Source organism: Phyllostomus hastatus, unplaced genomic scaffold (assembly GCF_019186645.2).
Source record: "Phyllostomus hastatus isolate PE091 unplaced genomic scaffold, TTU_PhHast_1.1 phas_contig_34, whole genome shotgun sequence".
Lineage (NCBI taxonomy): Eukaryota > Metazoa > Chordata > Mammalia > Chiroptera > Phyllostomidae > Phyllostomus > Phyllostomus hastatus.
The window spans coordinates 34,146,218-34,163,321 of record NW_025333857.1 but is presented as its reverse complement, the minus strand read 5'-3'; the positions used below and the strand labels follow the sequence as shown (position 1 = coordinate 34,163,321).

The following is a 17,104-nucleotide window of genomic DNA, read 5'->3' as shown; positions in this document are numbered from 1 at the left end:
GGAATCAGGGGTCCTGGAGCATTCCCCTTTCACCTGGAACTATTGTAAAATCAGACTATATAGTACATACTACATCACTGCAAAGGATATAATTTCTGAGGCATTTTTGATTACATATTTTGCAATAAAACTAATAAGAGTGACTGAGTGACTATAAGTCACTCTTTAAATATATTAATGGAATATAAATTGAAAAATGTTTTGATATCTGTATAATACATTTGAAAAGAAAATATAAATAAGCACTTCTGTAATATAAATTTTACAATATATACTTTCTCCTTAAATTCATACTTTCATTTCACACTGCTACCCCACATAATGTTATACTAATGTCAAAATTTTCATATTTGAAAATCTTTTATTGATCACCTGGTTATACTTCTCTGCAACAAAAATTATATATTTATAGTAAATTTAACATTTTTTTCTCTGTGAACATGAGTTCTGAGTGTTAACATTTCTTCTGTATTGACTTATTGTTATCATTATCACTAAATCACAATTGATATGAATTACACAAATATATTACAGATTCTATATTTGCTCAACATAAAAATAAATTGAAAGAAAATTTATCTCTTAATAAGCCAGATGGGGCTTTCTTTTTCTTCTAGTCAATTCTGCTACCTATGCTTGTCTATTATTTATTAGAAGATTGAAATGAAGTTTAGCATCACTTCTATTCTTATTTTTGTTTTTAGACATTTAAATGTTGAAAAACATATTTGCATAACTATGTAGTTGGAAGTGGAACTAATTTTTCCATGGTAACTTAACTCACTTCTTTGAACTCCTTCAGCAGTATATGTCTCAAATCACATAGCATTCTATCATCAAAACAATTTTTAATGATTTATACTAACAATTTGATTAAGTCTTTCTTTAACTTTTATTGAATGTAAAGAAATGGAAACTACCTGATTAGCAAAAAATGTTTTGTGCTTTCATTAGAATCCTTACCTTTCTCAGGATAAAAATTAGTATTTCAAATTGTCCCTTTGTTTTTGTGCACTGGGAAATTTTCCATCTTAGGAACCATGCACATAATAAAATCATTTGAAATGAGTGAGAATTTGGTCTTTCTTTTGTTAAGTGGAAGTATGATTATTGTCAAAGGGGAAGTGAAAAAAAGAACCAAGTTTCTCAAAGAATACATAGGAAAACTGAGGACTTGTAATTTCATTTAGGAAGTCTTCATGTACTCTTTAGATCGTATTTCTTATTCTTTGTACTATGGATATTTTTGGGCAGAAGAATTTGTTTTGGGGGTCTGTCCTGTACATTGTGGAATGTTTAGCAGCATTTCTGACCTCTGTCTACTGGATGCCAGTAGCGTCTTCCTAATTGTGACAACCTAAAGTGGCTCTTGTCATTGCTGAATAACCTAAAGTGGCTCTTGTCATTGCTGAATGTGTAAAAATGGCCTTGTGACCCAGTGATTCCACTTCTGGGAATATATCCCAAGGAACCCCAAACAATAATTTGAAAGAAATATGCACCCTTATGTTCATTGTGGCATTATTTATAATAGCCAAGATTTGGAAGCAGCCCAAGTGTCCATCAGTAGATAAGTGGATACAAAAGCTGTGGTACATTTACACAATGGAATATTACTCAGCCATAAAAAGAAGGAAACCTTACCCTTTGCAACAGCATAGAGGGACCTGGAGACTACTATACTAACTGAAATGAGCTAGTCAAAGAAAGTCAAGTACCATATGATTTCACACATATGTGGACTGTAGTGAACAAAATAAACTAACAAACAAAATAGAAACAGACTCATAGATAACAATAGGCAAAATCAGCACCTGTTTTGAACCACTGACTTAGGGGTATGAGTGCCCATGAACAACCACCACCCGAGCAGTGAACATCATATATGAATTCTTCGTTGCTAACTACCAACAGGTTTCTGACAGTCTTAAGGGCAAATTAGATCCCTCATTTACCATAAACTATAGAAGTATTTAAATGTTTCCCACAGCTCCATTAGTAGGAATCAATGCATCCTCCAGATTCTTATATTTTGAGAACTCAGTGTGTCTGTGCTGGTGTTTGACAGCCTAGGGATTGCCAAGCCCCATAGTGTTGTCAGGGGATATATATGGGCTAGTTTAACCAAGGTAAAGTGAAAGCACATTGATTAATTTCTCTATATGAGTATCCCATCCTTATCTTTCCTTCAAAATATGAAGCAATATATTTCTCAAATTAATACAAGCCATCAGAGAAAAAAGGGGTAATATTGACCTACTCTTAATAACAAATTAATAGGAAGAACACTTCTTTTCCCAATAATGGAGAAAGTTTTTAAAATACATATTATTATTATCATTGCTATTATCATTCATTATTTATTGAGAATTACAGCATATAGCTTCCAAGGAGATTAGACTCTGAGCTCTTTAGAGAATGGGACTGAATCATATTCATCCTGTATCTTTAACACAGGGTAGTGTCTGGTGCACAATAGTGAAATAGGTCCTTGATAAATGTTTGGTAATAAATCAGTAAATAGCTGTGTAAATATTAAATAAGTTAATTTTATCAATAAGCAATTAAACTTTCAACCTTAACCCTACTATCATACTAGCTGACCGCAGGCAAATTGAAGAGCTAAAATGTGATGAGTTGTAGAAAAAGAACAGTCTTATTACTGTGCAGGAGCATTCACTTGGACACTTAGGGCTAATCTACAGAGAATGTATGGGAAATTTTGAAAGCACAGAAATGGCAATGAATAAGAAAACAATTACCTGATATCTTAATATCCCAAGATAATTTTTAACATTTTTATATGTTTTCTTCACTTTCTTTTTTGTGCATTTTATATGCTTTAGGTCATATAGTATTTATAGTTTTGTATTCAAACCTTTTTTTATTAGTCTTTAGGTTTAGTGAGGTCAGGGATCTTTCTTGCTCACCATTTTATTGCTAGAACCTCAAACACATTGTCAGGGTCATATAAACACTTAATACTAGTGACAAATATTAAATACATGGTGAATACATAGTAGTTTAACAGTGAGTACCTGCTAAGTCAAAGTGTGCCATAATGAACATTACAACAGTTTCCCTATGTGTTATAATGAGGCTACAATGTCTTTAGGTATATAGTTTCTTGCTATTTTAGTTTATTTCCTTTGGAAAGATTCCCAGAGGGTGAATTACTGCGAGAAAGAGTATGACCATTTTTAAGGGTGTAGGCTCAATGATTGTACCAATATAAACACCCACTATAGAATAATTAGGGTGTCCAGTTCATCACACCAGTCTGTACTTTGAGAGGTGACGGTGCCACTCATGTCTTAATTTCTTTAATAAGTGAAATCAAGCTCTTCCTTTTCAATTGTTTACTAGCCATTTGTATTTCCTCTTTTTATAGATCATTTGTGTTTTTGTTTGGGGATGCTTTTTAACATATTGAGACTGCATTTTTAAACTCTTTAAAAACAGTCTTTAAATTTTGGGGTTTCCTTTGGCTTCCAGGGCACATTCGTATTCATATGTATCCCGCACAGCTCACAAGATTGCTGGTGTGGTGTCTCCAGCAGCTCATTGGGAGCTCTAGAGCACTAAACACACACAAGGTATCATTATTAATTTTACCTGCTATCACCTTCGTAAAAAGATGAGACTGCATCTGTCAGCTCCTTTCAGGTTTAGTGAGTTCCTTTTTAAATGTTTTCAGAATTTTCCTTAAGAGCAGCCACAGCACAAAGACAGACAGAATTAATGAATACGAGGAAATATGCTGCAATGTCTAAAACACAGAGCAAGCAAAGAAGGTATTTTACATGAGGCAAAACAAAGAGAATCACCTGAGATAAGCTTACAGTTTTTTTTTTCACTGTGATATTACTAAACACACCAGATAGCTGAGTATAAGATGAAGACAATCCAGTGCAGTCCATTTTCTTTCTAATTGTATCTGTGGTCAAATTTAGTTGAGTTGTGGGAGTCAGGACCATTATATAATAAGATCAATTTGTGTGCTGGGGAATAAATGATGGGGTAGGTTGGTGTTTCTAGCTCTGTTTGTATAGCACAGCTTACACTGAAGAGGCCTGACAAATCAATAACAGTGAGCTAATAAATGTGCTTTCAAAGAAAAGTGAATGGACTTAATTTGAAAGCATAAAAATTAACCATATATATGATAGCTTGATCTAAGGAATATTATGTTTCAGCCAAAATGCAAAACACAACAAACTGCAACATTGTTAAGGAGGAGCAGAACTTGGCATTTATTTAGAATTAATGTCAAACTTAATTGTTTTTTTTTTCTTTATATTGCTAGGCATCTTTATAATGTCATCAAGGTTATTTCTTTAATAAAATATTTTATACTTGTGCAAACATAGTATTGGATAGGATGATAATAGGCCTTTGATAAGATGGTGTGCTGTTGAGACTTTCAATCCCGATCAGGCAAAATTAAGCCCAGGTAGGGAGAGGGTGGTGTGCTAGGTTATTTAACCCATTCTTTTGCTTGAAATGCTTATGGCCAAGGATAGGTAATCCTTTCCTTGACAAACATAAAAACCACTGACTGAGAATTGTTTCCTTCCTTAAAGTTGATGCAGATAAATTAGGACCTTAGTGGAGGAAAGCTCTATAAATATACAATTTTACTAAAGACTTGAAAATCTCTGTAAAAGAAAACATATTTGAGTTTATGAAATAATATTTTAGAATCTTCAAGGGGATAATTATAGTAACAAAATTTTTACTGTATGTACTTTGACTTTGTTATTTTTACTGAATAATTTCTACATAGAATCTATAGATACATAGAATACCCCTAAACATTATAGATTACCCCTATAATGTTTATTTATTTTTTTTTCTGAGATTGGTAAATGTCATTACCATTATTTTAGGGGTAAAAACTATGGAGAAGTATGTCTTGCTCAAGGAGATCATGTGATTGAAGAAAAATGGTTTCACTATAATATTATTTATTCTTTGGTCAAAACACTCAAGAGAGTTTTGATAAAAAGTTTTTTTCTGAGGACCAATACTGGTCAAATGATAATGAAGGTTGCACCTGGACTTAGCAAGTATTAATGTCATGACTGATTAAGTGATGTCTGCTTTGGGTGCAAGGGTGACAAAAAATAGTGCAGCTTAAGAGAGAAAGCATAGTGTAATAAAAATAGAACTGGACTCAGAGTCAGAAGTCCTTACTGAAGACAAATTCTGTTCTGCACTTCTTGTAACAAATAATTTTGGACAAGTTATCTATTTTTCTCATTTAGGAAAAAAGAGATGAAAACATTGGACACTTAAGAAATTCAAATGAAACAAAAATCATCTAAGAAATTCCTTAGGATATTGATAAGAAACCACCTTTGTTGTGCTTGAGACTGTTATCTTAGAAGGCATCACCTGGTATGCATTGTAAGTCCTCAATAATAAAGATTTGTTGAACTTGACTGACTATCGAAGGTGTCACCTATAACTTTGCCATATATTTTCTTTTATTTTTTTGCTCATTGTAAATTGAGTAAAAAAAGTCTCTCTTTGACTCTAAATCAGCACTCATGTCAATCATGTTAGATAACCTTTCCAAAATAATTACTGAAATTTCGATGGAAAGAAGTTCAGATCAACTTATTTCATTACTGAAGAACACTTTCTAAAACCAATAGAATAAACCTGAATTTATTGTGACAGCAGTGGCAGTCAGACTGACATTTAGAAATAGTAGTAAACAAGATAAAACAAAAACACAACTGGAAGGTATTAATGCTATGTTATTAGCATACTGTTGATGTTTTTGAGCTGTCCTTGGAAAAATGTTCCAAAGCCCCATTCTTTTGTACTTATTTTTTTAATCACAAGAAAGAAAATATATATATCCAAGGGTGAGGGTATTTAGAATCAAGCCTTTTAAAAAGTAGCACTGAAAAGAAAAAAAATACACAGAATATTTGTCTGTTTGCTTTAAATTTAATTTTAGAGCAAACTGATGAGTAGGTTAGGATCCTGAATATTCTTAAATAAACTTATCTGAAATATTTTGTTTTTGTAAAAAACAAAACAAATTATTGCCATAGAACACCGCACCTTAATGATATGCTGTGTTTTTCTGAACAAATGTCACTGTATTCAACCAGACTGCGTGACATTTGCTCATATTCAAAAACTGTGGAATTTTGGAACAAGGTTTCTTCTCTTTCTTTTTTTTTAAAGAAAAGTGTTTAATTCCTTCACTATGTGCCAGACACAACTTATGTAGAGGTTAATAGAAAATGTCCTATATAGTAATTTTATTATTTGACCAGCCAATAATACATTAGAAATGACATGTCTAAGTTCTTTAAACTTGTGTGTTATTGTTTGATTCTGGAATTTAGGAGCCAGCAGCTGTTGGATGATAAAATAATACTTGAATGTTCATTCTGTCTTAAGCTATAATATGGAATTTTTATTTGAGGAATTTAGAATATGGGTTTTCACATCAATTATTTGGAACTTGTATGAAGCACTTTGGAGAACCATGCCTTGCACAGGTGAAATTAAACATATTGTAAATGCAGTTTGATGAGTAATTAGTTTCAATTATTTTTATTACACAATTTAGGCAAATAAAATAGTACTATTCTGAATTCTATATTCTCAGAATTAATTACAGGCAACAATATTTACTAAAAAGTAGGCATATTTTCATAAAAAACTGGAGTAAAAATCTAGATTTACATTATACATAACATTTCAAATAAAACTACTGTTCTCCAAAGGTTAAGTCTACATTTACTACTCAGCACAGCACACTGGCCCAGACGTAACATGAAGTGGGTATATGTGTCCTTTGTCCTGTAACATATGAGCATCAGAAGAATTACAATAAGAGGTGAGGGAAGGGGTATCCAGAAAACCAGTTGCCTCATTAAATAACTGTTCAATCCAACGTTTCACATTTTTAGAAAAGCCTCAAGAAGTGGGGTCATTCAGTCGCTTCTTAAATTCTTCTAGCTCCAAGAAATAATCAGTACAATAGCCATTTAATTATTAGGATGTGTTACAACAGAAGAGCACTCTTCCTTGGTCTAATAAATTTTAATTAATAATCAATATTTTAAAAAATGTATCTATTTTTCAAGATGAAAATACATGAATTAGTTATCTTGCTTACCATGTAGTAATTTGAAGATGAGGTTCATGCTAATGCAGAGGGTTATAACCAAGAGTTACAATTTGGCTTCCTGGATGTCTCAAATGGTGACACTTTCGTGACTTTTCCCCAGCCCAGGGTCTGGTTTTCAGCTTTGTAGGTTCGGAAACTTGATCTCGGCAGTGTTTCAGAGTGGATTAGACCTTAGTATGAGGATTCAAGTTAACTAAGCTCAAAAGAACTAACGTACAAAACTGGAATGCCAAATTATCATTTCAAAATGAAGAGCCTAATTGTGAAGTATAGTGGTTATTTTTTTTTTTTTCAGTGTGATCAGGGATTTACCCATAAATAATGCTGGGATGAACACGGCCAACAGTTGCTCCTCACACTCACATTTTTGTTACTGTCTGGGAGTCCAGGATTTTCCTTCTTTATATACGCTTAAGAGAGAGAAGAGCTCCAAAGTCTATAATACCATTAGGTGTAGGATTTATTGTTTAATTTTCATAGTTCAATCTTATACCCAAGTTCTTGGAATGTAAGAGTTTGAAGAACATTACCGTGGCCCTCAGACACTGCCGGCACACTGTTATTTCAGTGGATTTTATTCTCCCTGGAACCTAGTAATCTAAGATTGTCTCCAGAGCAGATGTCACTATTTTCAGGTAATGCCTTAAATGTAAAAGAACATGAAACTCAAATATACCAGCCATTTCCTTATTTTTCAAAAGTAGAAATTTCTTTTATAAAAACAAATGTATAAGGATATTATAAAGTATTTTCCCATTTATTTTCCTGGTGATCCTTTTAAAATTTTTTACAAGTTTCTCTCTTCCTCACACCAGCGTTTCTCTCCTTCAGTACATTTTCTTTTTGTAACTTAATTATTACCTTAGAGGTTTCTTTAAAATTGTGGCTTTAAAATCATTTTACTAATCAAAGCTTTATTTAAGAACAATACTACTACTTTCTCTACATCAGAATATGCTCTTTTTGGAATGGTTCTATGTCAATAAGCAAACTTTCACATAGTACCAACTATAAAAGGCAACTGAGGAATACAACAAGCTATGGTTTAAACAACCTCATGTATGATGAACAAATCAACCGAAAGATGGGCTTCTAACTTATCTGCAGAGGCCCATCTCAGATATCACTTCCCCGGGAGAGCCGTTCTGACGTGCTGAGAGCGCCCCTCTGTACTCGTTCTGCTCTGGTGCTGATCCTGGCTATCCTATCGGAGCCTCGCCGGCCCGTAGACCAGGGCGCTCTCAACCTGACCATCGTCAGGGCCCAGTACTGGGCCTGGCTTTGAGTATTTGCATAAATAAATCATGAGTAAATACATGTGAGTTGCATACATTTCTGTTTGGATATATATAGGTGTAAAAGAAGAAATCTTGGACTTTGTCCCTTTGTGAATTAAAACTGAAAAGCAGGAACATTTGTGATGATGATCTTATTCTTATATTCAAGAAGATGTTTTAATTTGGGCTCCTAGAAATCAGTTGACTGGTGAAATTGTCAACAAAGTGTTCAGAAGAGGGAGAATCAAACTTGGTTCTAAGTAATGAGAAAAATTTGTATTTGAAAATATTTTTATAAGGTAGTTAGAAAACTAAAATAAAAAGTTATTGTACAATTTTTTTTGCAGCATCAATAGTCATTTATTTCATGCCAAGTAATGCTTATAAATGCCAAGGACTTTTTAGAAAAGCTTTTGATGTTCTGTTTTAAAGATAATTTTGTGCCTAAATTTGAGAGCACCTTTTGCACTTCTAATTTGAAATTAAGAGGGTGTATATCTGCTGTTGTCATCTGATAACATAATTCTAATGAAATTCATGTAAAAGGGGAATGCTTAAAAGTTTTTAAAAACATGATTCAAAATTGACTTATTGCAATATGCTTTGGAAAAAAGCTTTGCTACAAGATAAAACATTTTCCTTTAAGCATCTGAAATCTTTTGTATGTGCCGTGATGCCAGGATATTGGATTTACATGAGTACAAAGTAATAAGTAGGCTTGTTACAAAAAACATAATTCAGTAAACTAGATTAATTTGCTCTTTCTTTGCTTATGTCTGTGATTTCTGTGAATTAGAGAAATACAACCAGGACCACATGATATGATAACTAATCATACAAAAAATGTCATCAATAAATACCCTGTCTAGTAAAGTAATTTACAAAGTTAGCATACCCAACCAGTTAATAAAATATTTACTAAGCGGAGGTGAACACATTTAAGTCAAAACAAATTACTTTAGGCTCATGTTTTGGCAAAAGGTGACACATTTATTTGGCCTTTGTAAGAACATGCTTAAGCCAAGAATATCCCGATATAATTTTAAAACAAAATGTATAATGCAATTATTATAAAGTTATGTTTTATTTCCAATATTTATAAGTAGCCACTAACCAAGACAAATATATCTTACATTAAGTATAAAATATTATGCCTTCTGTGTTATTTTAAAATGTTTTGGATGCTTACTATGCAAGGTATTAATATGTTAAATAGCACTTTAACTCCTGATAAAAGCACTAATAAAATTGTACTTATTATGGAGACAACAAATCCAGGACTTAAAATGTTTTCATGGCCCCATAGCTATATTTTAAAAGATAAACAGAGCAAGCCAAAAGTTCTAAGTAGAATGCAGTGCATAATAATTTTGTGACACTATGATCACAATATTGCCTTTCATAAGAATCCACCCCCACCCCCAATGCCATTAGTTAACCACATGGTTATTATATTTAGGTTGATTCACTATAAATGCCGTTATAACACCTGTGGTTTCCCTCATTAAGAAGTGAATGGATGGGGTCAGGGGTTGAAAGGGCAGCATATGCGCTATGAAAGAACTAGTTAACATAGCCTATTATATTGGTGCACTGGTAAATCTCATTTCTATTCATCAGATGATTAGTTCAATCAATATTTATTCCTCTATGCTCCCTTTGTCTTGTGCTACAAAGGAGACATCAAATTCATGGCATAAGCCTTGTTATCTATGAATTCGTTGCTTAATTTGGGAGGGAATATTTTATTTATTTGGCAGACCAGAATTCTTTGATTCCTTTTCCCTCTAATTATCATTAGGCGGTATAATGGTATTTCATGTAGATTATTTAAAAATAGATGCTATTAACAGTTTCTTTTAAAATGAGACTCAAGTACCACATGTATTCATTGTTTTCTTTTTGAATGCTCTGGAAAGTTGTCTGTGTTTCTCTAAATATGTTTGAATTTGGAAGTCTGGATTATGAAAGGGAAGATAAGAATGATTTCCTCTCTCAAATATTCTTCTTGCCTGAGTGGGTGGTTATAGGCACATACATATACATATTGTGTATCAGTGTATATCAACAGACGCCTCCGAAGACTGCTATTATCTGCTAGAGATTCTGTTAAGTCAGAGATTCTATTCAAAGTAAGACAAATATTTACAAGAAGCTGTAATTGGAAGATGATAGCAAAATTACAGGAATAATACTTTATGTGTAAAGTGCTCATTTTATCAAAGGTCATCATTCATTACATTAGAAAAATACTTATTGCATTTGTTTATTTATTTTTTCCTTTAGATAAGAATGAATTAAACAGTAAAACTACATGTAGAATAAAAACTCTATTAATTATTAAGCATAATGTCTATTTCTAACACTTATTTTTCTGTATATTTTAACATAACAATAAAATATTTTGTTAATGTTAGTAACATTAAATTAATGACAATATAATTTGAAGCCATATTCTTTGTTTTTATAGGATAAATACAGAAATGATTTAGTCTTAAGAAATTTTCTTCATAATATTAGAATGAAAAGAAATATATCTTAAGTCACCTTAATCACTAATAACTTTAGCACTAATAAAACATGCTCATAAACTATGATTTGTTTTAATCTGTACAGAATTTGATGGTCTTAACTTTGGCATTATTTCTCCTATCTCCTCATATAATTAATTATCCGTAAGGCTTGGATTTCACCAATGTACAATGACATTGATAATATAGTTCATGATTTTAAACCTCACGTTATTTACAAATTTGCGGAACACCAGCAGGCCCACACATATAGAATTTTTAAACTTACTAATTTGCTAGAATAAGTTTTAACCCTGCATTAGTCAAATGCTATGAGATGTACTTTAAATTAGGAGCATATCATTATTTGAGTGGAAAAATCTAGTTAATGTGTTATGAGTCACACTTTTATTTTGTATTGAAATACAAAGACCATGACACTCCTAAAAGGCCATGACACTCCTAAAAGGTAGATACAAGTTTATAAAATGTGAAATAATAGCTGAAAAAAAGCTTTATTTGCATTTTTATCCAGAAAAACTTCCTGTATTGAATCATTTAAAAATCTTGATGATAATTCTTTTAGATTAAAAGTCGGTATTACTACACAGTTCGAATATCATTTTCATGAGGACTGACCCTGAAACTTCATATTTTCTTGGTGCTATGAAACCCTTGGTGATGTAAAATTAAGTCTCATGACTCTGGAACATTTAATTTAAAATACAATGTATGCAAATACACACCAATGGATGATTGGTTTTAAGGCTGTTAGTGGTTTAGTATTTAACAAACTGTTCCCAAAATAAATGTTAACATTTGTTACTTGATTAAGAGTATAAAATAAATATATTATTTATGTTAAAATAAAAGCTGACATAAACCACTTTAATAATGATGCAAGAAATCATCTTTTAAGGGTTTTCTAATGAGCAAAAGCTATTCTGTTGTTGATGGAAAATCTATGGAGTTTTAAATGGATGCTAACAAAGGTGTTTTAATCTTTATTCTTCATGTTTACGAGCTTGCTGCTCAAAATTTCTTCCTTTATATTTCTTCCTTTAAACCATCTTGGTTTTCCAGTTCCTGATTTTCTGAAAACACAGGAAAGTCAAAAGGCTTGGTGGCTGCAATCCATATTCCACAAGCCCAGGGAGTCACACACTTCTGCGTTGTAATATGTACTGTTACAAATTCACCCAGGATGTTGGGGAAGGGAGAGGAGAGAGTCCCAAGAAGTAGGAAAACATTTTATTTTTGTGGCTGTATATTTTCAATGATACTTAAAATAGAGCTTTAGGGTTGGATTTTTCCTTAAACTGTTTGAATGTTTACTTTTCTTGGAATAAAGGCAGCTTACTGATAATTACTTAAGGAACTATTATTAACAGATTATGGACAGAGATATCCTTCCAACAAGGTTTTTTAATTGTGGGAGGAGGAATATTGGTTATAAATATGTAATTGAAATTTGTGCACGAAATTAAGATCGAGAACTTGTTTAAGGGATCCAAAGGCCTGGCCTGTAGGACATTCGAAGCTCCAGATTTCTGAAGGGCTGCTATACCTCTGAGAGCAAGCAGTATTTCTCCCCCTAAAGTTAGTAATTAATAAAAATTAACTACCTGAAAATAACATATGAAAACTGGGCTTTAGAAAAGCCAAGCACCATTCTTGTTTACAGCAAGCATAAAACCAGATTTCTAATCCAAGGAGACACAATCACCTATTGATTGCACGACATCTGTGCCCCTGTTTTTGGAAGCAGGGTTTTCTGCGGAGGCAGGGCTGAAAACCCGACCATTTCGGTGCCCCTGTGGAACACACAGCTGACCCAACTCTCAGGAAAAGTCTTGAAACCCGCACCTTGGCTTACTTGTTTCTCACCTATGGATGGACCCAATTACAAGTCCCTCCTGTCTTCAGAAGTTATTTTCATTAATGCAGTCTGCGAAGAAGTGTGCGTACAACTGATGTGTACCTTCTATCACACAAAGGGTGAAATGCTTTCTGTGTCACCAGATACAAGCTCCTCCGCCCCAGGCCAGCCCCGAGTAAACCACTGCGTTCGACCAGGACTCAGTTCTTGTGTGGAGCAGGACAATGACCTCAAAGACCAGAGCCCCTTAACCCCTTTCTTACCCCAGAGCTTCCCTGGGGATAAAATCTCTTAAATACACTAGACCTGGCGGTGGCGGCAGCAGGGCGGAGGTGGGGGTGGGGATGTATTTGCTGGATTGGTCCCAAGGGGCACCACTCAATCCTGGACCAAGTTTGCGACTCCCTGCCTGAACAGAACAGTTGCCAACAGCAGACAGTGGAGCCAAGCCGAGACACTGACTGGGGATGGGGGCCCTCTGAGCGTGGGATCGCGCGCGTGTGTATGCGCGCGCGCGTGTGTAGTCTAGTGGGGAAATGAAGTGGGCACACCGTAGAGCTGAACTCAAAGATCGCCCTCCTCCTCCCAGGACAGGCTGCTTAGCAGCCCAGGCACAAGAGAAAGCTGGTTCGTTTCCGCTCTCACTTCTCAAGTTCACACTCAAGTTCAACCCCTGATTCCCACAAGACCTCTGAATAGCCTGGCTCTTTTCTCAACCTATTCTTAAAGAGCAACCCCTGATATCGCTGGAGGGCAAGGTCTGTAGCAAATGCGCAGCAATGGCAGAAGAGAGACATTAGGGGGTCAAAGAAGGAGAGACTGAATGAGAGAATGAGAGAAACACCCCACCACCTTTCAAGCTCGGTTTTACTCCAGCGCGTCCCACCAGGCCGCCTTAAGTTAGAACTTGAAGGGCAGCGTGGTAAGGGTGGTGCCCTCTAGAACGCAGATGTGGGCTTAGATTGGTTTCTCATACTGAGCATGAGGCTAGAGCCCGACTTTCAACCCTTCAAGCTTCTGGAGTCCAGAAAGAGAGAGCATGTGGGACCCAGACTATCGCTGGCAAACTGCTCCTTCAGGAGCAGTGCGATCCAGCTACATCCACTCCTGCTCTGCCCTCTGATTTCTACAATTTGAGGGGAGAGTGAGTGGCTTCTATGCCCCAGGTCCTAGAGCCCAGTCAGAGCTGAGGTGCTGCCTGGTTTTGGACCTTCCGAACATAAAAACCCAGCATGAGAGGAGTGTTGGAAGGGAAGAAGTAATGGAGGAGGGAACTAGCAGTCCCAGACCCTAGCAGAGGAAACCTAAAGGAGAGGGGATGGTGGTGAGATGGGACAGAAAAAAAAAAAAGAAAGAAAAAAGAAAAAAAAGAACCCAAAACTTGGATTCCAAAAGAATTCGGATAGTGGAACATGTGACCAAGCCCCCAAGTGGGACACTAAACTGGAACCAGCTCTCATTCATGGGGGCCCCTATTCCCAATGCGGTGGGGGGGGGGGGTCAGTCAAGACTATTCTACCAAGACGTCCCTGTTCCTTACCTCCCTCCCACCCACCCACCCAGCCTCTCTGTTCCCCCTCCTACTTTACTTTCTTGCCAGGGCTCAGCTGGCTAACCCATTCTCTGCCTTAAGCGTCCGGGCCGGGGCCCGGGGCTCACCGCATGCGGGGTAGGAAGAGCACGCACACCGCACCCTGGGTACTCTCCTAGAGAGGCATGGGGCGAGTTGGTGGCAGGTGAACACAGTGGAAACGATGAGTGTTTATAGCCTAACTCTCCCAAGATCTTCCTGCCCAATCCACCTGTATCAGGGTCAGAGATGTAGGAAGGTCTGGAGCTGTCCCTTTCCAACTTTTCTGTTGCCAGGACCAGGTGGGTTGCGTGAAGTGGGTAGGGTATTACCCACTACTCTCCAAAGAACCTCAGAGTGGCCAGGAAGAAAAACTGGGGAGTGGGGTGGGGTGAGGTCGTGCCCAGAGGCTCGCACAGATCCCCATGGCGCGTGGGCACCCAGCCTGCTCTCCAAGAGAAGAGTGAAGTTGTGGCCAAGTGGAAAGTAAGGGAGAACGGGTCCCGGCACTCTGCTCAGAAAACCTGAAAGTCCCGGCAACACAGGGGAGGAAACAAACAAAGCAACTTTCTGAAGCCAGCCAGGTCAGCTGCTCCAGCAGCCCACAGTGCAACAGGAGCCTGTGTCTGGTCTCTGTACCCTGCCTGACACCCAACAGCTACCACCTCCCCCAGGGGTCCTGCGGCCCCTGTCGCCGCGGGGGGTCTTGGCACCAGCTCTCAAGAAGCACCGCCTACCGCAGTAGCCCTTTGACAAAAAAGCATTCCCACCGCAGGTAGTGCAAGTTCTCCTATCCTCTGGAACTTTCCCTATACAACTTTTTCGGGTGGGCGCTCGTCCCTGGTCTGCGCGGGCTCGGGCACGCAGACAGACGCGCGCAGGGGACCATCCTGGAATTAGCGTCCAGCTCGCCGACACCGCCCCTCTGCCTACCTCTCCCACGAAGGGACGTGTCAACCGACCCAAACGCTGGTGGGCCTTGTAATCTGAAGAGTGTGTGACCGCGCACTCCCGCCCCACCTCTGCTGGTGCACCCAGCGCGTCCCACCCCGGCCGGCAACCACCACACACCGGCCGCTTTCCGCTGTTTCTGCTGAGAGCCATCCCTTTCCCGGCTCTCCCTCCATCCCGTATACGCTTCCGCACCCGAAAGCCACAAGCAGAAGGTTTCAGTGCAACTCAAGGACTGGGAAGAAGCAAGTAGCGTAGCTCCTTTCTCCAAAAAGCGCCCCCCGGAACTCCCAAGAGGCCATAAACGCCTCCCCACAACTTTCCACGCCCAGGTCATTTGTAGCCCACCTGCGAACGCAAGTAGGGAGCTGCGCCCCGCTAACATTTTCCCCTTCATCTGGATGCGCTCCCCTCCTCCAGATCTCCCTCTGGCTGGAGTTGGCCGGACCCTTGGAGCCTTGGTACCGGTGGAGCCTCAGTGCCCGCAGGCTCGCTTACCTCGCATGGTGTGGCCGCTCTCCTGTTCCGCGTAGTCATGAAGCTGCTCCCAGCCCAAACCCTGGAGAACCCAAAAATCCCGCTCAGCACGAGTGAAGAAGGTGGTCGGCGAAGAGCTGCTCTGCTGAGGAAACCATCCCTTTAGGCGGACGCCGTGGCCGGAGGGTGACGTTTGCCGCCGTCGCCGCTGCTATGTTAACAGTTTTGATGATGGTGGTGATGACTGTTTTGATGGTTGTTTGGTTGTTTGTTTGTTTTCAGGAAGGGTGAAAAAAATGTTCTGGCTGGCTGGTGCCTGGGTTTTGCTTTGCTTTTGTTTTTCTTTCTCTCCAATGTGCTTGCTTTTTAAATATGCCACGGCCTCCGGCTCAGAAGATTTCTTTTGTGATCACTTGGACTGAGGAGGAGGAAGAAGGGCAGCAGCAGCAGGAGGAGTTGGTGGTGGTTTTGTTAGTTACAAAGAAGAGGGAGAAGGAGCCAGGGGAAAAAAAAAGAGGAATCAGAAAGAAAAGAAAGGCGGTGTGGATGGCAGAGCATGTGCGTTTTCACATGACATCTGTGCCTGTGAGTGGATCCACAATATGAATTTTCACTGCTCAGTTACAGGGAGGAAGGGAGCGAGAGAGAAAGAGAGGAGAGAGATGGAAAGAGAGAGCCGAGAAGGGGCTTATACGCGGGGGCGGGTTTGGCTGGGACTTCCAGGCCCCGCCTCCTGTCAGCGCCACCGCCAATCAGCGCCCGGTAGCGCTTGGAAAGGTTGGGACCGCGGGGGAGGGGATCAGATTGGAGGCGAGAGGCTGGGGTTAGGGACACTGGAGCTGAAGACGACCAGGGCTGCAAGTGGGTATTTGAGACTGTCCTAACTGTGTAGAGGACGAGAAGGACAGATAGAGAGAGTCGGGAAGATGTGCAGGTGACATTTACTTACGATTCAAGGAGTGGGGAGAGGACACTGACCGATCAGCCCTTCAGAGGCGAGAGACGCGGGGCTCTCCCGGTCCCACGTTGCGTACCTCTTTGGCAAAGCCTGTGTGCCCGGAGAGTTACTTTTGAATTTATGGTAGCGCTCTGCTGAGTCCTTTTTCGGTGAACTCCTTAAGTCTGGCGGGACTTTCCCTGGGCAGGACGCTTCAGTTTTAGTGGCAGAAAAATACAAATCAACTTCCGTCACTTTGAACTCATCCAAAATGCAGCCCCATGCCAAGTACCAGTCCGCTTCCTTTAAAATCATTTTTCAGATGCTCACTGCTCCCAAACCTA

The 17,104-nt window shown here is 38.2% G+C and overlaps 1 protein-coding gene across 1 annotated transcript in view; it reads right to left on the bottom strand.

The window, feature by feature from the left end:
• Positions 1–16,444, bottom strand: part of RORB (RAR related orphan receptor B) — a 191,800-nt gene extending 175,356 nt beyond the window's left edge. The window contains exon 1 of the mRNA XM_045840679.1: positions 15,845–16,444. Within this exon, the coding sequence (XP_045696635.1) occupies positions 15,845–15,851 (7 nt within the window). The 5' untranslated portion in view covers positions 15,852–16,444. The remainder of the gene's footprint in view (positions 1–15,844) is intronic.
• Positions 16,445–17,104: the final 660 nt, after the last annotated feature.